The sequence below is a fragment of the Panthera leo genome, chromosome D1, assembly GCF_018350215.1.
Source record: "Panthera leo isolate Ple1 chromosome D1, P.leo_Ple1_pat1.1, whole genome shotgun sequence".
NCBI classification, from domain to species: domain Eukaryota; kingdom Metazoa; phylum Chordata; class Mammalia; order Carnivora; family Felidae; genus Panthera; species Panthera leo.
This window is the reverse complement of record NC_056688.1, coordinates 67,032,639-67,054,326: the sequence shown is the minus strand read 5'-3', so window position 1 is coordinate 67,054,326 and position 21,688 is coordinate 67,032,639. Positions and strand designations below refer to the sequence as shown.

Here is a 21,688-nt window from a genome sequence, read left to right as displayed (position 1 = left end):
ATCCTCCCCAAATCACCCCAAAAGTTATTTTGTGCCCCACTGTAAAGTCTCTTTCCCAACACTTCCAGTCCCCAGACAACCACTAATCTGCTTTTAGTCATTATAAAATAATTTGGATTTTCTAGAATCTTTTTAAATGAAATTATATAACATGCACTCTTTTTTTCTTCATTCAATAGAATTATTTTCAGATTTATCCATGTTATAGCATGCTATCAGTAGTCCCCCCCCCCAACTTTTTTTCTGAGTAGTGTTCATTGTATGGTATACCACAGTTTACTTATCTCTTCACCCATTATGGACATTGGATTGCTTCCAATTTTTAGGTATTGCAAATGAAGCTGCTATATGTATTTGTAGACAAGTCTTTTTATGGACATGTATTTTGGGTGTCTCTTGGTTAAATACCTAGAAGTAGAATAGCTAGATCATATGGTGGGTATATGTTTAACCTTTTAAAGAAACTGCCTCCTGTTTCCCAAAAGTGGTTGTACCATTTTGCACTGCCACCAGCAGTGTATGACAATTCTAGTTGCTCCACAACATTGCCAGTACTTAGTATGGTCAGTTTTGTTTTTGTTTTTGTTTTTCGTTTTTTTGTTTTTTTAATTCCAGTGTTGTTAACATCAGTGTTATGTTAGTTTCAGCTGTATAATATAGTGATTCAGCAGTTCCATATATTAGTGCTCATCAAAAGAAGTGTATTTTTAATCCCCTTCACCTGTTTTACCCATCCCCCTACTCTCCTCCCCTCTGGTAAGTATGGTCAGTCCTTTTATTTTAGCCATTCTAACAGATGTGTAGTGGTATCTCATTGCAGTTTTAGTTTGCGTTTCCCTACTGATTGATGATGTTGAGCATCTTTTTATATGTTAATTTACCACCTGTCTGTCTTTGGTGAAGTGCCCACACACATCTTTTGCCTATTTCTTTATTGGGTTGTTTTGGTATTAAGTTTTAGAGTTCTTTCTATATTATGAATACATATCAGATATTTGACTTGAAAATATTTTCTCCCACTTTGTGATTTGCCTTTTCATTCTCTTAAGAATGTCTTTGATAGAGTAGAAGTTTTTAATTTTGATGAGGTCCAATTATCAGTTTGTTATTTAAGCATAGTGATTTTAGTGTCATATCTAAGAAATCTGTCTAACCTAAAGTGACAAGGATTTTCCTCTGTTCTTTTGGAAGCTCTATAATTTTAGGTTTTACATTTATATCTATGATCCGTTTTGAGTTAATTTTTTGTATATGATGTGAGGTATTGATCAAAATTCTTTTCTTGCCTATGGCTATCTAGTTGCTTCAGCACATTTTACTGAAAAGACTATCTTTCCTTCACTAATTGCCCCTTCACCTTTATTGTAAATCATTTGTTTAAATACACATGGGTCTATTTCTGGATTCTCTTCTGTTCCATTGATCTGTTTATTTCATAACAATACCACACTACCTTGATTAATGTAGCTTTGAGTCTTAAAATCAGGGAATGTTAGTCCTCCAACTTTGTTCTTCTTTGTCAAAGTTGTTTTGCCTATTCTAGTTCTTTTGCATTTCAAAATGAGTTTTAGAGTCAACTGTCAATTTCTTCAAAACAGCTATAAGGATTTTGGTTAAAATTGCATTAAATAAATAGACTGATTTGGCAAGTGTTGACTTCTTAACAACATTAAGTCTTCTAGTCCACAATCACAGTGTATTTCTCCATTTATTCAGCTCTTTCACTTGTCTCATCAATTTTTGTAGTTTTCAGTATTATAAATCTTTGATAGATTTATCTCTAATTATTTTGTATTTTAGGCTATTTTAAGAGTATTTTTTATTTCAATTTCTGATCATTTGTTGCTAGTATATAAAACTGCAATAGATTTTTGTGTATTAATCCTTTATCCTACAACCTTACTAAACCCATTTATTAGTTCTGATAGCTTTTTTGTAGATTCCATAGAACGTTCTTGAGTGTCTGAACATCGTTTTTCAAAGATATTTTTTCTGGGTATAGAATTCTAGACTAATACTATTTTTTCTTTCAGGACTTTAATGATGTTGCTCTCGCTCCACCCTCATTTTTCTTGCATTGTTTCCTATGAGAAATATGCTATCATTCTTATCTTTTTTTCCTCTGTAGATAATATGCCTTTTTTTCCTCTGGCTGCTTTTAAGTGTTTTTTTTTTTTTATCATTGATTTGAGAAGTTTGATTATGATATGCCTTCTAGTAGTTTTCTTCACGTTCCTTGTGCTTAGTGTTCACTGAATTCCTTGGATTTGTAGGTTTATTGCATCATCAATTTTGGAAAATTTTCAGCCATTATTTTCTTAAATATATTTTTGTTCTCACTCTTCTCCTAGGACTCAAGTTACACATATATTAGACCACTTAAAGTTGTCCCACAGCTCACTGTTGCTCTTTTCCTTTTAAAAATCATTTTCTCTATGTTTTCATTTTGGAGAGTTAACATTGCTAGATCTTTTCAAATTTGTCAATCTTTTTTTTTGGCAATGTCTAATTTGTCAGTAATCCCATCCAGTGTATTTTTTATTGCAGACATTATAGTTTTCATGTCAAGAAGTTTGAGTTTTTAAAATATCTTCCATATCTTGGGGCGCCTGGGTGGCACAGTCAGTTGAGCGTCCAACTTCGGCTCAGGTCATGATCTCACTCTCCGTGATGTCGGGCCCCACATCGGGTTCTGTGCTGACAGCTCAGAATTCTGGGTCTCCCTCTCTCTTTCCACACCACCCCCCCCCCCCCACCTTGCTCATGCTCTGTCTCTCTCTCTCTGTCAAAAATAAATAAACATTAAAAAAATGTTTTTAATATCTTCTATATCTCTACTTCAAATGTTTGGTCTTTCCTCTAGTGTTTTTAATACATAGAATATGATTGTTATAACCATTAATTTTCTTTCCCTGCTAATTCTAACATCTGTGTCTGCTCTGGATTGGTTTTGATTGATTTTTCCTCTTCATTTGGGCTTGTATTTTTCTGCTTCTTTTTATGCCTGGTAGTTCTTGACTGGGTGCCAGACACTGTGATTTTTACCTTTTTGGGTACTGGATATTTTTGTATTCCTATAAATATCCTTGAGCTTTGTTCTGGAATATAGTTACTTAGAACAGTTTGATCCTTTTGGGTCTTGCTTTTATGATTTGTTAGGCAGGACCAGAGCAGTGTTTAGTTGAGAGCTAATTATGTCCCACTAATGAGGCCTTCAGGGGACCCTTCAGAGTACTCTGCTCAATGCTCCATGAGTTACGAGGTTTTCCAGTCTGTCTGGTGAAAGCAGGCAATATCCCAGGCCCTGTGTGAGTTTTGGGTAGTGTTCCTTCACATTCTTTTGGGTGATTCCTGAGCCTCACATGCACACACTGATCATAACTCTGCTGAATATATCCTAAGGAGACCTTCAGTAGATTCCAGAATTCTCCCTTTGTGTAACTTTCTGCAGTTAAGTACTTCAGTACTCTGCCCTGTGAACTCTAGCTGCCTTGGCCTCCCAAGAGTCTCAGCTGTGTCTCTTCAACTCAGAGAGTCTGCCAGGCTCCATCTGGGTTTCTCCTGCTTGCTCTACAGCCTGAAGGCTCTCAAGACAATAAGCTGGGGCAATTATAGGGCTCACCTTCTTTGCTTCTCATCCCCAGGGATTATTGTCCTGTGTTATCTGATGATGTCCAGTGTTGAAAGCCTTGTTTCATGTATTTTTCCAGTGTTTTCATTGTTTTAAGTGGGAAGATAAATCTGGTCCCTATTGGCCAGAAACAGAAGTTGACTCTTAAAATTGAGACTTTTGTGCACAGAAGAGAACACATTATTATCTTATAAAATATCTCTGAGGAACCAGAAATGAATTTGAATAATATATGCCAGCTCTAGCTTTCACATAGTTTTTGGAACAGATTTCTAAATTTTTGCACAAAAGCCAAAGAGCAATTGATATAATTTAATTACTTTGGTCTCAGATTTCACTGAGAAATGAGGAGAAAAACATTTTCCCTGCATGACATGTTTCTGGCTCAAATGTGGTATTTTTGAAATTTCCAAAATAATATTTGTCAAGGCAGAAAAATCCCTGTGGAAAACATAATCTCATTTAAGTGATCATATATGTTTTTTCCCTGTCAGAAAAATTATTCTACATGTAAGTTTCATCTTGTGTTTTAAACCTTGAATGCTTCCATCCCCCTAACTGTATCTTTTACAGTTTGTAGCTGTAAAAGATAGGGGAAAACTTAAATGTCCTTCTGTGGGAGATGAGTTAAGTGAATTATGGCCTGTCCACACAGTGTATGTTTAAAAAGAACAGACAGCTCTAACATGTACTAACACATAATGGCCTATAAGATATATTGACAAGTAAAAAAAAAAAAAAAAAAAAGATATATTGACAAGTAAAAAAAGCAGTAATGTATATATACACACAAGCTTAATCATGTGTAGTCTATCTCTAGAAGAATATATAAGAAACTGGTAACAGTAGTTGCCCCTGAGGATAAGAATTAAAGATTGGAGTGGGAAGGAGAGATTTATTTTTTACTGTATACTTTTATGCTGTTTACTTTTTTTTTAAACCATGTACATGGATTACTTTTCAAACACACCTATTTTTTTTTTAAAGAATTAAAAACAAACTGTTCTTTATTTGACTTCTCTGATAGGAGTGATCGACACAGGAATTGCCCTATTTGTCGCCTACAGATGACTGGAGCAAATGAATCTTGGGTGGTGTCAGATGCACCCACTGAAGATGATATGGCTAACTATATTCTTAACATGGCTGATGAGGCAGGCCAGCCCCTTATACCATGACCTTGGGGTGAAGGTCTTCTGTTGCTATTACAAGCTGCAAACACTTTGGTCATGGGGGAAGAATGCAGGGATATTGTGGCACAGACGCAGAGATATCAATTTTCCCTACCCTCTTATTTTCGCTGTTCTGACAGTTTGTCCCATTTCTTTTGATAAACTTGCTATGTCTTCCATTTATAGTAAACTAAAATTTGCTACTGTTTTAGACCATATTTTTCTATTATTTATCTGTTCTAATATATATTAGAACTAATTGCTCTTGAATCCTTTGCTGAAGTAACAGCAACATTTCCAGAGACTTCTGAAACACTATTTTTCAGGGCAGGAGTATTCTGGGATCTATTTAGTTAGGTTTAAAATAAACTTTGAATGTTAAAAAGTGTAGCCATCTGAGAGAAAATTTGAAGTGACTGAAAATGTAGAGTATATCAAAGTGCAGGTTACTACTTTAGTCTTTCTGCTGGAATCTAAGGAGTGTGTATGCCCCCTTGTGGTTAATTATTGCTCCTTTAATAATTTTTACTTGAAACGATCCACAATTATTTCATAACTGTAGCAATGTGTTTTGGAACTACATGTTTTTTACTTAAAAGTCTTTTTTTTTTTCCATGCTGTGTAATTTGGGTGAGGACTATAAAGCTGGGCGTGACTTCGCCTTGTAAATGGATTTCTGCTGGGGAATCTTCTTGGCTGATCTGGAAATGCTTTCCCATAGTTGGAAAACTGTTCTAAATAGCTTTTGATAATGCTCTTGCATCTTGGAGTTTCAGAAGGAAATTTTTCTTCTTCACAGATCCTGAATTTTGTATTTCCAAATTATGGTAAATCATTCAATATTGGTTCATGGTGCCTTTATTTTCTTAACTTGAAGGCATCTTTCTGAAGTCTCAAAGTCTTTAAATTTCTTATGTCATTAAGTGAGAAGAACATAGGGTACAGCCTTTTAAACGTGTACCATGAACACCTCTGAAAATCAGGAGATAATTTGGCTTTCTACTGTTTCACTGTACTTCCTTTGAAATACTCAGAGAGTATAGTCATAATGGAATTATGATTTTTAGTGACACTTCATTTTTCAAAAATTTTGCTTATAAAGTAAACTTTTTGTTTTATGTTAAGCATTAACATATTAGCATATAATAAAACTAGAACCTGATGTCTCCTTTAAAAGATACATTAACATTCCATGTAACTTTTTTGACTTATTATGCATAATTGCAAATATTACTATTTTCCAAAATACCAAAGTACACAATTTAAGTTGCTGCTTAATGATGGCAGAATTTTTGGATTTTGGGATTTTTTAAACTATTTTTTAAAGTTTATTTATTTACTTTGAGAGAGAGAGCAAGCAGGGGAGGGGCAGAGAGACAGAGAGAGAGAGAAAATCCCAAACAGGCTCTGTGCTGTCAGTACAGAGCCTGACACAGGCCCAAACCCACAAACTGCGAGATCATGACCTGAGCCAAGATCAAGAGTCAGACACTTAACCAACTGAACCACCTGGGTGCCCCTGGATATCAGGATTTTAATAGGCATGCAAATTAAATAATTCATTTCCCTCCCAAAAATGTCTGACCAAAGATAGCTTGATTTTACCCCCAAAATATTGATAACTAATTGGTTGACATTCATGATGGAGACAGCCCAGGACCAAATAGCTAAACACCACTGTGGAGCACGAGGGGCTCTATCATATCCACCTGGCAATGTGCTTGATGGTTTGTGTGACCTTGAGAAAGTCCCTGCTGCTGGTTTGTAGGTTCCTACGTTAGAAACGGAGATGTTATCTGTGCTTTTTACACTTTATTTTAGCAGTAGAACTTTTTTTTCCCCCCAGGTAAAATCTTACTCAGAACCCCTACACATACATGCTATATACCCACACACACTACCCCTCTATATAAAAGTCATATTTTATTAATACAAATTTCCTTATATAACTATATACCACAATAAATATTATAAAGTCAACCAATAAAAACATGTATTAATGCATTGGTGGTATCCAGGATATTCGAATTTATTTAGTAATGTAGTTGTATGATGGGAGTTATTTTTTAAATGAATTTTTTTTAATGTTTGTTTATTTTTGAGGGAGAGAGAGACAATGCGAGCAGGGGAGGGGCAGAGAGAGAGGGAGACACAGAATCTGAAGCAGGCTCCAGGCTTTGAGCTGTCAGCACAGAACCTGACGTGGGGCTCAAACTCACAAACCACGAGATCATGACCTGAGCCAAAATCAGACACTTAACCGACTGAGCCACCCAGGACCCCCCCGCCCCCACCAAAAATTTTTTAATTCAAGTCAGATTTGTAGAACCCTGAATCTCCTCCCCAAAGTCTTAGTATCCCATGGGACAGATTTTGAAAACCTTGGGATAGATGATCTCTGAGATCTTTTCCAGCTCTGAGATTTTAAATTGTCCTTTTGGATTAGACTTGCTGAGTCTAACTCAGATTGCCTAATTGAAGAATGTTTCTGAAAATGAACAAAGTTGCTTTACATGTTTTTGGAACTTTCCAGGTATAGCCAATGATCTTATCCCCCAGAATCCTTCACCTTTCAAGGAATTATTTAACAGTAAGCCCAACGACCTGATATTGCCCAAACCTTTTTACTTTCCAATATGAGCTCCAAGACACTAACTGATCTACTGTGAAGTAGAAAGTTCTTAGTTTTTGTTAGTCTTATTAAATCAATGAGCACAGGTTTTTGCCTACTGCATTAACTGGGTGATAATTCTTTAGATGTGAATGTTAGGTAGGTTCTACTATTATAACTAATCATAAAAGTTGTAAATTTGTTTCATGGATAAAATGTACACTTTTTGTATTCTGTACAGCTTTGTCTTTTTTAAATATGAAGTACTTAAATGCACTTACTATGATAGGAAATAAATGTGTGCCTTCTAGGATTTGTGAAATGTTTTCATGAACTCTAAGGAATTTGTTTTAGAAGTTAAAATGTTTTCCCTATCCTAACTCAGTAACAAAGAGTTTACTCATATTGTGATGCTGTAGAACTTTAGTTTGAGAAAATGTATTTGACTACGTACTGAATTTAGAAGTTGAGAATAATAGTATCTGCTTTATTCTTAGGACAAACTGATATATTGTGCAATAAATAATCTTTAGCAAGTAAATTTTAGTTAAGTGAAGAGACTCTTTTCTTACGTAGTTTCACATTCTTCTATACTAAATGTTTATATTCCTTAGAGGACTATTTTGTATTGTGCTCTGGGGAGTTGTGATGTTTGCGTCCTATGTTTTAAAATTCATTTCAAATTGAACTCAACTTCCTTATACCTAATCTATATCTGGGTAATAAGGCTGCTTGAAATTATCTTTTGTTTCTGTGATTAACAGTGGAAAGTTGGATTCATTAAAAGGCAGTCCAAAGAATTTGCATTTTTAACTGTTTTTTTTTTTTTTTTTTCTTTCTTAAGTCAAGCTTACTTTGTCTATTGAGGAATAAGAAAACTGCTTGGAGGGCGCCTGGGTGGCTCAGTCGGTTAAGCGTCCGACTTCGGCTCAGGTCACGATCTCACGGTATGTGAGTTCGAGCCCCGCGTCGGGCTCTGTGCTGACTGCTCAGAGCCTGGAGCCTGTTTCAGATTCTGTGTCTCCCTCTCTCTCTGACCCTCCCCCGTTCATGCTCTGTCTCTCTCTGTCTCAAAAATAAATAAATGTTAAAAAAAAAAAAATTAAAAAAAAAAAAAAAAAAAGAAAACTGCTTGGAGATTAGGGAAGTCAGCTGATCACTCCCATTTATGATGGGCAGCACGATGACAATATAATATACATATCAGACAACAGATTTTCATTTGTTCTCATGTCTTATTTACCCTGTTGGACAGGAAAAAGATAAAATACTCCACCCTACAGTGGTTTTTTGTGGTTCTTGTAAAATCATTTCCAAAGTTAAAGAGTATAATTAGAAAAGCATGTTAGAATCTTAGTGCTGAGAAGAGGAAAGCCATTTATAAGAAGGAATGGCAGTTTATATTTCAATTTACTGATGTACAACATCCTGGAGAAGTACACATTTTGGTACCAAAAGACATAAGCCTCCTCAGAGATACATTTTGATAATCTTGCAACTGTTTATAGTCTTACTCTCTGGCATCCTCGATCTTTCTGATAAAATACTTATTTAAAGGTTGAGGATTTTTAAATTTCCAAGCAACTATGTTTTTCTGATTAGTATTCCTTTCATTGTAGTTAGTTACCCTTGTTCTTTATAACAGTCATAGTTCAGGTATTGTGTGCTTAGGTGTATTACCAATCTATCTCCTTCAATCGTGTGTATAAATCCAAAAAAAGATGAATATTCCAGTGGAGGACTCAGAAACAAGTAAAGAGAAAGCCAGAGAGATGTGCTTTCAACTCTGCTTTAATTCAAGATAAAAGGAAGTAAAGGCCCAGGACTCACCTTGGTACATACCAACCCAGGAGCTGTGATTGGTTTTCATGTGGCAAAGAGCAATGTTATTGATCATCTCAACAATGCAGTTTGGAGTGACACATACATGAACTTGAGGCTTTTATAGCAAGGGATAACCTGCTTCGAAATTTGTTCTTTTACAAACATGGGCTAGTATACAATAGCCTTTGATTCCACCTGTGAACACAAAAGAAAGTAGGGATTCATCCCCCACCCACCCCACGCCCCTGCAAAAGGCCAAAGCCAATTAGGTACAGTGATGAGATAAAAGAGCAAAGCGCTACCGAAAAAGGTGTCTGAAAAGTTTGCAGGACAGGTAAAATCGAATACATGGTGGCTGAACAGATTAAAGTAATATCCAGGGAAAGGGAACACGTGTGGTTTTACTCAGGAACTGTAACAGGCCAGAAATTAGAGAAAAAAGGTAGCAAAGGTCCACCTTCTGGGTCTAGTGAGCTTCAGTTTAAAATTTTTGAGTATTCATTATAAACGTCATCTATGTCTGAGTCTTAGTAAAAGATAAATTGGTAGTTGTTACTTATAACTTTTCATGATGCCCAATCTTTTTTAAAAATTGTTTTTATTTCAGTATAGTTGACACACAAGGCTACATTAGTTTTGGGTGTACAACATCGTGATTCAACTTCTCTGTATGTTATGCTATGCTCACCACACGTGTAGCTACCATCTGTTACCATACAGTGCTATTACAATATCATTGACTAATTTCCGATGTTGTGCATTTTATTCCTGTGACTTATTCCATAACTGGAAGCTTGTGTCTACCACTCCCCTTCCTGTGTTACCCATGCTCCCACCCCATTCCCTCTGGCAACCATCAGTTCTCTATTTATAGGTCTGATTCTGCTTTTTGTTTCTTCATTTGTTTTGCTTTAAATAGTATTAACTTGAAATAGTTTTAAATTATTGAGACATTTATTTAATAATTAAAAACAAATACTTGGTACAGATAAAATGACAATTAAAAACTGTACAATAATTGCTGAGTTAGGACAAATGTATACAAATGGGGCCTTTTCAAAAATAATGAATGTGTAAGATAAATACTGGGTTTTCAGTTAGTTTCATCATTAGCTGGAAGATAGCATACATGTCTGCCTAATAAAAAGACTACATTTATTGTTCCATATGCTGAGTTAATCGGTAGAGGGGATAAGCATTATAAAGTCACAGGACAAGACCATCTAAAGTCAAATAAGCATCTTCACAGGCAAAAATAGAGTTCTTCTAAGTCTATAATAATTTAGAAAGGCTTGTCATAATCTGCATTTGCCCACAGAAATAGAAAGGTCCTTGAGCAGCTTGTTGCATACTTGGAGCACATATCCTTAAAAAAATTGCCAAAAGAGAAATTCATTCAGTTATTCAATGTACATTTATTGAGCACCTACTATGTACCAGGCACTAGTAACACAGATGAAGAGTACATTGGTAAAGCTTAAATTCAGTTTGGTCTTAAAAATAATTTCTACCTGGCCCCTGGGACCACTTATATCTTCTAAAGAAGTCTGCATGTTAGGTAAGGGAGAAATTTCACCTTAAAAAAATGCACAGGTTACACTGGTAAAATTTAACATCTGTGAGGCCTAATGGAACAGTGGGGAAAAGGACTGGATTAGGAGGAGTAGGGAAAGTAGTTCTGGTCCTATTACTTATTAGCTATGTGACCTTAAGCAAATTTCACCTCTCTGGCCCTAACTTTTCATAAGTAAAATGGTAATTGGGCTATAGTCAAAATATTAGAACCAAAAGGAACAGGGATCATCTAATCCTATGTTTTCCAAAGTCCGTAGTTCAAATGAAAATATGTAGAAGCCCCAGTGTAAAAGTGATGAAAGAGTTGCTTTGAAGAAAGTGGCATCCAGAACCTCACTCCCCCTGCCCTCCCCCTCCTCCTGAAGTGGTCCAGGATGGGGGGCATTCACAGAACATTTGAGAACTACTCATCTAGTCCAAACCCGTACTTTTCAGATGAGAAAACCAAGACACAGAACAGAAGCGATAGGTTCAATGTGCGTATGTGGCTTCCTAAATAGGAGGGCTAAGTAAAACATTTTAAGAAATACATAAAAAATGCAAATTGTCAAGAAGGAAATTTTCTATTTTAATTCTCTCAAAGTAGTTCCTTTATGAAAGGGAGCTTTGAAATTGATTTTGTTTAAGGCAGCCAGCCAGAGGCTGAAATGAACAACTACCAACTAGCCTGCAGGGTCTATAGAGGATTTTGGCAGAAAACCACACAGACCTCATGTCAGTAGGCACTGGACCTTGCAAGATCCTGGCCCCAACAATGCAAGCACTAGCTGTTTCAAGAGACATATTTGGAAAATTAGGAATGAGTACAGACAAGTGTCCAGCTCCCAGATCCCCAAGGAGGAGTCACCATCTACTACTCAGAAATACTAACAGAAGTGGGCATGTTAGATCTTAAAGTGAACAGTACAACCGAAATCACTAGTCAGAGGCATCCTCTACATGGAGGACAGTCCTAGTTTGGTATCTTGACCACTGTTAATCGCAGCAAACTTGAAATTAAACCAGAAAGTTAAAATGCATTGTCCACTGCTGGACCTATTTGGTCAGAGCTGTGATCTCTTCTGATTTCATGGCATCAGACAGGAAGCTGAGCTCATTGCATAAGGTCTCGTATCGGAACGCCATCCGAATCTGAGCAACATTTGTCTTTCGGATATCATTTCCTTCAGGTCCTTCTTTATAATAATTTTGTCCCAGAAACTTTTGCTTCTCCTGTGGAACCAGAGAAGTACAAATGAAACCATATACCTTAGGTTTATTTTCTATATCCCTACGGCAGCTTTGACATTAGCCACACCAAATCAAACCAGTCCCCTGAAGCTGGTCCTTCACCAGGACATCGTTCCCCACAGGGTTCTTAAAAATTCCTGCTGGCCCATGTGCTCGAGCATGTCACCCTGATGCCCACACTCATTCCCTTCATTTCTGACTATGCTTTCCTTGACCACAAGAAAAAGATAAGACCTCCAGGAGCTGCTGGCAATGAAGAAGGCAAGATGAAGGCAAGAAGACTCTCAGTCCCTCCTGAGAGCTGACAGGGACAGTCTTAGGAAGCGGGTCTGTACAATTGAATCATGAACGTTTAGCTCTTCTCTGCATCAGCATCCAATAAGAGCAGCACCGATGCGGCTTCTTACTGTACCAGTGACACCACCCCAGGGAGGTACCCAGGAGCCTAAGACACCACGTAGAGAAATGGTTCTCAACCCTGGCTCCACATCAGAATCACCTAGGGAACTATAAAAAAAATTACCGATGTCCAGGTCCCATCCCTACAATGTTTTACTCAGTGTAGGTACTATTCACTATCGAAAAAATACCGAGTGCCTACTATGTGCCAGGGACTATTCTATGCCCTAGGGGTATAATGCTGAACAAAACCGTCTAATGGAACTTACATTCTGGAAGGAAAGACGGGAAAACACATAACTACATATTACAATGTCAGTTGTAATAAATGTTATGAAGAAAAACAGATTAAAGGGCTGGAGAATGATGGCAAGTGTGTGGCTGTGGTAGAATGGTGATCAGGGAGGGTCTCTCGGAGGAGGTCATGTTTGAGGTGTGAAAGGGTGAAAGAGCAGCCTTGAAAATTCAGGGGTCTCCCCTAGAGAGTTTCAGCGTTCACCCTGCTTGTCATCCTCACGGATCTCAGAGCCTAGAAAGTGCCTAACATGCAGCAGGCACCCATTGTATGTGTGTTGAAGGGACAAGAGGGACAGAAGGCAGTGCCATCACACACCATACCTGATGGGAGAGGCCACTCTGCAGCACGCTGTTCCTGGCGATTTCACACAGGTCACACGTGCTCAGCTTCCACACTTGAGCGGCAATTGCATATTCTTCCATAAGTGCTTCCTAGATCCACCCCCCCAAAAAGCAAATATATGAGATGGTAGGATATCCATTTCAATCCTTCACATATTCCCAAAGCTAGAAACATCAGACAGACATTGCAGATCTAATTTTTCTTTAATGTCTGCCACCTGGAAAACCAAACAACATTCCCACCCCCTTAAATTATGAACTCGTAAGATCATCTTTGGTGAATTCTCAGGTTTCCAAAGAGATATGTCAAAGAACCCCTACACGTTGATTTGTTGGCCAGCACATGTTTGAAGCCCTGTGAAGTCATGCGGATGCCAGCCTCTGTTCCACTGCGACAATCACCCTGGGCGTGTACATGTTTAGTACCTGCTTTGTAGCTTTTCTTTTTATTTAACATCACTTTCTTAAGATTGCCCCAAAATAAAAGTGAATCTGAATAAAGTATTAAGAGCAAAGCTGGAACGTTAAATAAGAATGAGAAATTACCAAGTAGTGAGACAGTAATCCCAAAAGGATTTGGGTTTGAGCTGTGCTTTCTGCCTTACCTCCTAGGATGTGAAATGTCTACCATCGATCATAAGCTCTCCCATTACTGCTCGGACACCCCCACTGCCTCTGTAACCTAGAGCAGCAGTTCTCAAAATGTGATCCAAGGTCCTGAAGGCCTTTTGAAAGGTCATCCCTCTTCCAACTATGTACCTTTGTGAGGCAAGATTTTCTTCATATACTTTGATAAAAAACAAGGCATCACAACCGATTGCTTTTGGACAATATGACTAGTTTCCATAAAAATTGCTATTTATGTTAACATTTGGTAGGTTTGTTAATGTTACTTTTTAAGTTTATGTATTTATTTTGGGAGACGGAGAATGAGCAGGGGAGGGGCAGAGAGAGAGAGAGAGAGAGAGAGAGAGAATCCCAAGCAGGCTCTACACTGTCTGTGCAGAGCCCAATGCAGGGCTCAATCCCACGAATGGTGAGACCATGGTCTGAGCTGAAATCAAGAGTTAGATGCTTAACCAATTGAGCCACCCCCAGACACACACAACCTTGTTAATGTTAGTTTTAAATGAGTTAATATTTTTCAATTTCAAATTAGTTTCTAACACACTTAAATATCACTAGATATAGCTTATGTAATCAACAGCTTTCCGAGGGCCTTTAATTCTTAAAGCTTATAAAGGGGTCCTGTGACCAAAAGCTTGGAGAGCCTGTCCTAGACGACTCGGGCACTTCTGTTTTTACTAATCAATGGCTGGTCCCCATGCATGATATTGCCTTTCCCTTCCTCTTTCCTGGCCCTACAGATCCAGAGTAGAATAATAATAATTAATAATAATAATAATAGTATTAAAATGTTAACTAACATTTTGAATACATGCTATATTCAGACACTCTGTTAGACTCTGGTTCATTATCTTAATGGATCCTCACAATAAAGCAGAGGTAGACATAGAGACAATTTCATCCCTATTTTACAGATGAAGAGGAATAAGATAGAGATCAAGTAACTTTACCAACATCATGGAGATAGTAAATGCCAAAGAAAGGGAAAATGGAGAAGGCAAAAAAATAAAATTGTGCCTTCATGGGTTCAAGGACTCCAAAGACAGGGCTCCTGGAAGAAACACTTTTTGCTCCCCAGGAGCTTATCTCTTGCCTTCACTGGGCACCAACCCCACCCCAAAAGCAGAACTGAGTGTGTGCTCCAGTGTGTGCAGTTGGGAGGGCAGACCAGGGCTGGCTGGGGCACCTAACATCCTCACCTTTGTATAGTGGAACTGCATGGGGTCGTCAGTGGAGAGAGAAACATGGAGTCCCTTGTGCAGGAATTCCCTCAGAGGGTTTTTGGAATATTCAAGGAACAGACTGTTGTTGCTAAGAGGAGACATGGCAATGGGGATCTGAGCAAGGTAGTAGAGATACTGCAACACCGGACTCTGCAAAAGAACCACCAAACTCAGGTGACAAGCGCCAGAGAAGGGAGGGAAGGAGCATTCATCAGTGGAAACCAGGTCCGGCTAGTGTCTGTGTAACAGAGCTCCCTGAAGCCAACAGACCCAGATCCCCACCTCCCCGTCCCCACCTCTATGTTCATCTGATACATCACATGCCCCTCTCCTCCTGGGCTGCCCTCCACCTACTGTTGGGAGCTCGCCCTCTTGGCTCCAGACAAGGCACAGCTCAGGGCAAGAAGGCAGCTGCAAGGCTCCAAACTGACCCCAGGCTACATACTCTGCTCCCCTCCTCCAGGTACTGCCCCCAGTGGGTCAGCCCAGGAGATGCTGGGCTTTTGTTATGTTGCTTTGACCACAAACACCCAGGATGAGTCTGTAAACACTCTGGCTCCTCGGAGATGGGAAGGGGCAGACCTGACTGGGCTAGAGTGGTTTTCTGATGTAACACCCTCCGCCCACGGAATTGTGACACACAATTAGACCTCCCCAGGACACAAGAGGCACCAGAGGAGCTTGAGCAAACATCTTTCTTATGGAAGTGATCCAAAATATGGAGAAGACCAAATGGGCAGAGTTCGTGGTTGTATTATTTACACAAGCAAAAATTTGATAGACTCTGTCGAATAATCAGAGACTAGCTGAATCAATTATAGACCATCCAAGTGGTGGGCCATCCTTCCAACAGCCTTTAGGATGAGGAGCATAAATGTTGCAGCACAGAAAAATGCTTGTTATATAAAGTTAAAGGACAAAGTAGAACCAAAACAAAACAAAATCTGTGCTCATAATAAGCACATTCGAAATCTGCTCTGGTAAAAAAAAAAAAAAAAAAAAAAAAAGATGAGAATTAGAAATCCCAAAAAGCTAATAATGGCTATTTCTTTTAAAGTAATTGCAATAATGTTTGTTTTTTCCATTTCTCCATCTTTTGGAAGATCCAAATTGCAATATGTTTGATTATATTCTTTTCATAATTAAATATGATAAATATGAAACCAAGATGACTACAGACAGCCCAACCCAGAAAAAGGCGCCAGCCTTTTAACGTCACTGGCCAGAGCCTCCCAGAGGGCAGACAGGAGCCCAATCGATCCCACTCCTCCCCAGGGGAGCCCATGGCAGGACCATCATTGCAGGGCAGGTTTCCGTGAGTGGTCTGGTTACCTTCTTGAGGAGTAGCCCATGGGAAATGTTGTCAGCAGTCAGGAACGCAGACACCAGGTGGGTGATGGAGCCAGACTCTCCACAGTGAGGCCGGAACAAGAAAGTGCTCAGGCCTCGTTCCCTGCAGAAGTGAGGCCCTTAGTCAGTAAGGACCCCTGGTCCACTGTACGTAGGGCCGCACAGGCCTGGGGCATGTACTCCTAGCTCAGGACCTACTCCAGGGAAGACAGTCACCCGTGGGAGAGTCAACACAGCTGACACAGGGCACTCTGGAAACTACCACCCCACCCTCCAAAATACAGAGAGCCAGGTCCAGTGATCTTCAGAACCAAAAGATGCCATCTCTGGGGAACAGAAAGGGGACCTAGTGGTAGAAAGAGAACTTGCTGTGTCCCCGTCCACTACTGACCTTCCCCTCTTTACCAGGTCTTGTAGCCTAGATTCACAGACCTTCAAAGCAGCAAAGGCCATGTGAAACCATGGAGTCCAACCACTTTGTCATAAAAATGGGCAAACCCAGAGGGCGGAGTCAGGCATTCAAAACCCCTGGGCAGGTCAGCTAGAGCTAGAACTTAAGCCCCTCCCTCCAGCAGCTCAGCCTGGACTGCCCCACCCCAACACCAGGCCATCTCCTCTCAATCATGGTCCATCCGAAACCTCCACAGGCTGCACTGGCTTAGGCTGAGCTAGAGAGGCCCCATGGCCCAGCAGGGGCAGGAGGGAGGCTAGACTTGCAAGGGGGTGGGGATGAACAGCTCAGTGTCTGCTGCTCTGGGCACCCAACTCCCGCCTTACGTGCCCTGGGTGTGTGAGCACTGGTGGGAGCCTGTGCAGATAGGATAGTGATGTGAGCTCCACGAGGGCGTGGATTTAGTCTACTTTGTTCTCTGTTAGATGTCTAGTGCCTGGGACAGTGCCTGTCACATACAATAATTGGTTGCATGGATAGATGCATGTGTGCACACTATTGGTGCGGTGGAAAGAACATGCGTGTGTGTTGGCATGTCCCATGTCTGTATCATATCAGGGATGAACAGATACACGCATAGCTCTTGGTGGGTATATGTATGCACACGTGTGTGTACGGGCATAAAGTCTGGCTGTGTTGTACGATCATGTCTGCGGCATAGCAGCATGCCTGCATGTGTGCACGGCTCTGTGAATACTGTGACCTGTGTTGTGTGCTGGGGCATGGCCCCGGGTGTGAGGTGTGAGGGCACACAGACGTGTGTGCAGGGGCTGGGCTCACCCACCTGCGGAGGTTGTTGAGCACCATGATGTTGGCATACATGTAGTACAGGTAGTAGCTGTAGGGCGGGTTCTGCTCACTGGTCCAGATGTCTGGGTTGGGGCTCTTGTCTGAGAACATGTGGTCGCTGTGCTTGGATTCATCATCCACGCTGTCAAACCCTGTCACCTGGGCAGGAGGAGGGGTCCTGCATCAAGCTGAGGCAGATGAGCTGCCAAAGGCCTTGGGGGCCAAGCCTCCCAGGTTCATCCATCAGCTGGGGACCCCATAGCCTAACTGAGGCCACATTCCTCCCAGGGATCGGAAGTGGGGACGATGCCATAACCTGTCCCTCTGTGGCTTCTAAAAGTAGCCAGAAGGCCAGACTGGAGAGTGCGAAGCCCTAGTGTGGTAGTGGTGATGGTAAGAGGGGAAGCTCAGACTGGACCAGCCACACCCACCACCCATCCCTCTGCTGTGCCAAGGAGAAGGCCAACACTGCAGGGTAGCTAGCAGAAATTGCCATCAGCAGCAGTGACAACAGCTGTGAGGGGGAATGGGACAGGCCAACTATACAGCAGACCCTATGCACTTACCACACATCAGCTAATATAACACTCAGATCCACCCTGTGAGGGAAGGCTTGACTATGAACAAACCAGACCCAAAATGCTTAGGGAGCTTGCCTACGCAAGACAACCAGTCTCTGAACCTAAATGGACTCTGGGTCTGGTCTCTGGGGCTGTGAGTGGAGGATGCCCCTGGGATGTACCAGGTGAGGCCACAGGAAACCAGTCTCAGTGCCTCACAAACAGGTCAAGGTGGGCCCCATCCAGGAGGGCCCCTTGGAGGGTGAGCTGTGGTTCCCAGGAGGGAGGTGCTCTGTCCCCCAACTCCTCCCTGGGAACTTCCCTCTGAGCTTCCTGTCTTTCCACAGTAGCTGCACCTCAGCTGAGACCCAAATTTTGCCCCTGGGGGCACCACCCTGGTCACTGGCTGCCTGGTCACCTGCTCCCAGCCCCTAACCAAACATGTACCTACAGAAGATACAGCCTCTCGGCCAGCACAAAGGAGCAGTTCTGCTAACGCATCTCCCCCACTTTTACTCAGCCGCAACAGCACTTTGGAAGGAGCCTCTGAATGACTCCACCTTGCTCCACAACTGACCCAAACTGGGGAGTCCTGGCCAGGTCTGCCAGCCTCTGCCATTCCTATATGGGCAGTAGGTGCCCAGAGGAGCAAGGGACCATGAGGGTCTTTGCGGAATCTTCCCTGTCATAGAAACACGTGTCAAAAGCAATGACATGGCTGCCACCACAGCTCCCAGCATGGTCTGGATGGGTCTGGGGGCCAGGGAGGCCCTTGAGCCCTGCTCTGTACTCACTAGCCCTGTGCCTTACCTGAACTCTCCAGGGCCTGACATGGAGGTAACAACAGTCCCTCTTCTCAGCTTTGTATTCAACAGATGGAGGGCCTCAAGCACAAAATATGTCCAATCCCCAACTTCTCCTCCTCCCCAAGCGTGCTTTTCCCCCACTTCTAGTGACCTCTGAAGGCACAGGGTCCACTCTCCCACAAAGCCGGGCACTGGGGAGGCACCCTAGATTCTTCCCTCGGGCTCACCTTCAGGCTTTGCCCAGGTCCTGTCGATGCTGTAACCATGCCCACTGCATATGGGCCTGGCCTGCCATCTGCATATGCCTCACTTTTCCTACTTGGGAGGCACTACAGCATGAGGGTAATAACACCTGCTGGGGAATCAGACACCTGGATATGAATTCCAGTTCTACCACTTTTGAGCCTCATGTGATTTCCTCATATGTAGATTGGAGCAAGTAGCTTCACTGGGCTGAATTAAATGAGACAGTCCGTGGAAGCATTAACAGTGCTTCATACAGCAAGCATGTAATAATTCTGCCCAGCATGAACACCAACAAAATGACATGGAGTCAGGTAATCATGAAGCTGAAGCAAAACCATGTCATGGTGTGGATCACTGGGCAGGCAGCAAACACTCAATAACTGTGAGCTGTTCTGCTAGTGCAAGTCCCCGGCATCTGTCTCTACTGCTGGAGCAGGCCCCCTGGCTCTCATCTTGTCCCTTTCCCCCCACCTTTAGCTACCGTCTGTTCCCGGCCTTTCTCCATACAACAGTCAGCATGGTGTTTGTCTAAAACATAAATTCAATGACGTCCTTCAGCCTGCCCAAACATTTCCTAGCAGCCCCCTACACACACACACACACAGAGACTCCATCACCCCTTCCCATGCCCCCAGCTCTCCAGAACCTTCCCTGCCTCCCTCCCTGTCAGACCCCCAGAACCTCCATGGGGTACTGAACTTGCTTCTCACTGTCTACAGCCATCTCCATTCTGGGAACCCAGAGGGAGGGATCAGGTCCTGCCCCACTTATACCCTTTCTGGTTAACTTCTCCTCTATCCCTTCTTCCCCTCTCCCATAACTAGCCAGATAAATGCATGTTGTCGGGCTTGTGTACTCAACCAGACAAGACGTGAGGACCATTGTTATGAGGTAAAAGCAAGAGCACTGATTGTCTGCATTTCTAAAGACCTGGGGGTGCTGCTGGGCACTTCTGGGGACAGAATCCAGTCTTTCCAGAACCACCCAGCCAGGAACCGACTCTTCAGTCTTTCCCCACTGCTGTCTTCCTGGCACCCTATCCACATCCCAGGGCTGCCCCTGAGGAGAAGGGGACTTCCGCTACCTGGAGCAAACTCATTATTTTGGAAATTCAGTTTCTTGGGATCGGCCACCCCTGCCTGGGGCACAGAGTGACAGGATCTGAGAAGGGAAGCCTGACCCAACCCACTTGGAATTTTCTCTTCCCTTTACCACTGGGCACATCACCTGAAGCACCACCCACACTTACATATTTGAGGAAAAGATGAAGCTCTCGGTGATCCTGGGGGTTGATTGTGGCCTCAAAAAGGGGCAGGAAGATATTCTCCAGCATCTTCCCAAAGCTTGGCAGCAGATTCTTTGACCTAAATATGTCACTGGGGGGAAGCAGAGACTTGCTGATTAAAGTGAACCTACCAGCCCTGTTGGTCTGTGGGAGAGCAACCCCATCGCTTCCTCAGGCCACTTGTGTTTCCATCTAAACACCCGGAGTAGAGTCAGAGATGTGGCTTGAACACAGGTCCTTCCCCTCCTCTCCAACTCCCAGCAAGTTCTGCAATGCTAGGCATTGGTCAACGCCCACCCATGCCCATCAGAGAGCTTTTCCAAGCTAGAGGCCATGCTGGAGTGGGGTGCTGGGACTCAGGCTGACCAAAGGTCTGAGAGATGAGTTCTCAAATTTCTTGGTTCTCAAATTTCTCCTCCACTGAGTTGAGTTCCCTTAAACCATATATCCCGGCCCACGCAGGGACCATGAGCCCCACATTGGCCAGATGGAAGAGGACAGTGGTCATCTGAGTCCTAGCCATGGAAATCCAGTGCCAGCAACGCCACCATCAAGTTACTCATACCCAGGGGCTCATGCAAAAGGATAATCCACCCCCAAACCCCATTGAGAAGATGGGTAGTAGTTCCTGCTAGGTTTTGCATGGGCTTGTTCTTCAAAGAATGAGTTTAAGTGTCACAAGGACAACTTTGCCAACCACCCCCGCACTATGGGAAAATCCCTAGGGAGGAGAGGCCCAAGCTGGCACCAGAACCGGCCCCACCAGCAATAGTACAGACTCAGCAGCCCATGAGGGATAGGCTGTGTCCCCAGAGGGCATGGGCAGACAGCAGGCCACCTCACTTACTAGATCCGGGGCACCTGGATGATCCAGCGCATGTTGGGTGAGTAGACCTTGTGCTGGATGAACCAGCGGGCCAGTTTGGGCCACTCCTTGGGATTGCGGCCATAGATGGACAGCCGTGGCTCTGAGTACTGGTACTTGCTCTCCTCCAGCTCCCTGGCCACCTCCTAGCACCAAGAAGAGCTCAGGTCAGCCCAAGAGCACCCCAGCTGCCGGATCCTGCAGCTCCCTCACCACCTGCTCCCAGGCTGGGAAGGCCTGATCTACATCCTCTTGCTGCCATGTAACTACTCCTCCACCTCAGTAGAGGCTCCTGCCTGGGGGAGGGGAAGGCTGTGGTCTACACAGTCACATGTCTAACCAGGCCAGGCAGCAGAAGCCCCTCCAAATGGAGCTACGCTGCCCCAAATCCAGACTGCAGACAGG

At 42.3% G+C, this 21,688-nt stretch overlaps 2 protein-coding genes across 8 annotated transcripts in view; one reads left to right on the top strand and one right to left on the bottom strand.

The window, feature by feature from the left end:
• RNF141 (ring finger protein 141) overlaps positions 1-13,571 on the top strand; it is a 32,558-nt gene extending 18,987 nt beyond the window's left edge. For 3 of the 5 annotated variants that reach the window (XM_042906916.1, XM_042906915.1, XM_042906917.1), the window contains one exon: positions 4,659-5,019. In XM_042906916.1, the coding sequence (XP_042762850.1) occupies positions 4,659-4,809 (151 nt within the window). In that variant the 3' untranslated portion in view covers positions 4,810-5,019. Of the gene's footprint in view, positions 1-4,658; positions 5,020-8,258; positions 8,296-13,370 lie in introns of those variants that run through there. The other 2 variants (XM_042906918.1, XM_042906919.1) reach the window with 2 other exon arrangements.
• The window catches only part of AMPD3 (adenosine monophosphate deaminase 3), a 46,916-nt gene continuing 34,370 nt past the window's right edge, over positions 9,143-21,688 (bottom strand). For 2 of the 3 annotated variants that reach the window (XM_042906912.1, XM_042906911.1), the window contains exons 9-15: positions 21,266-21,429; positions 20,383-20,509; positions 17,517-17,680; positions 16,264-16,384; positions 14,908-15,081; positions 13,061-13,171; positions 10,265-12,025 (exon numbers count right to left, since the gene is read on the bottom strand). In XM_042906912.1, the coding sequence (XP_042762846.1) occupies positions 11,849-12,025; positions 13,061-13,171; positions 14,908-15,081; positions 16,264-16,384; positions 17,517-17,680; positions 20,383-20,509; positions 21,266-21,429 (1,038 nt within the window). In that variant the 3' untranslated portion in view covers positions 10,265-11,848. Of the gene's footprint in view, positions 9,434-10,264; positions 12,026-13,060; positions 13,172-14,907; positions 15,082-16,263; positions 16,385-17,516; positions 17,681-20,382; positions 20,510-21,265; positions 21,430-21,688 lie in introns of those variants that run through there. The other variant, XM_042906913.1, reaches the window with a different exon arrangement.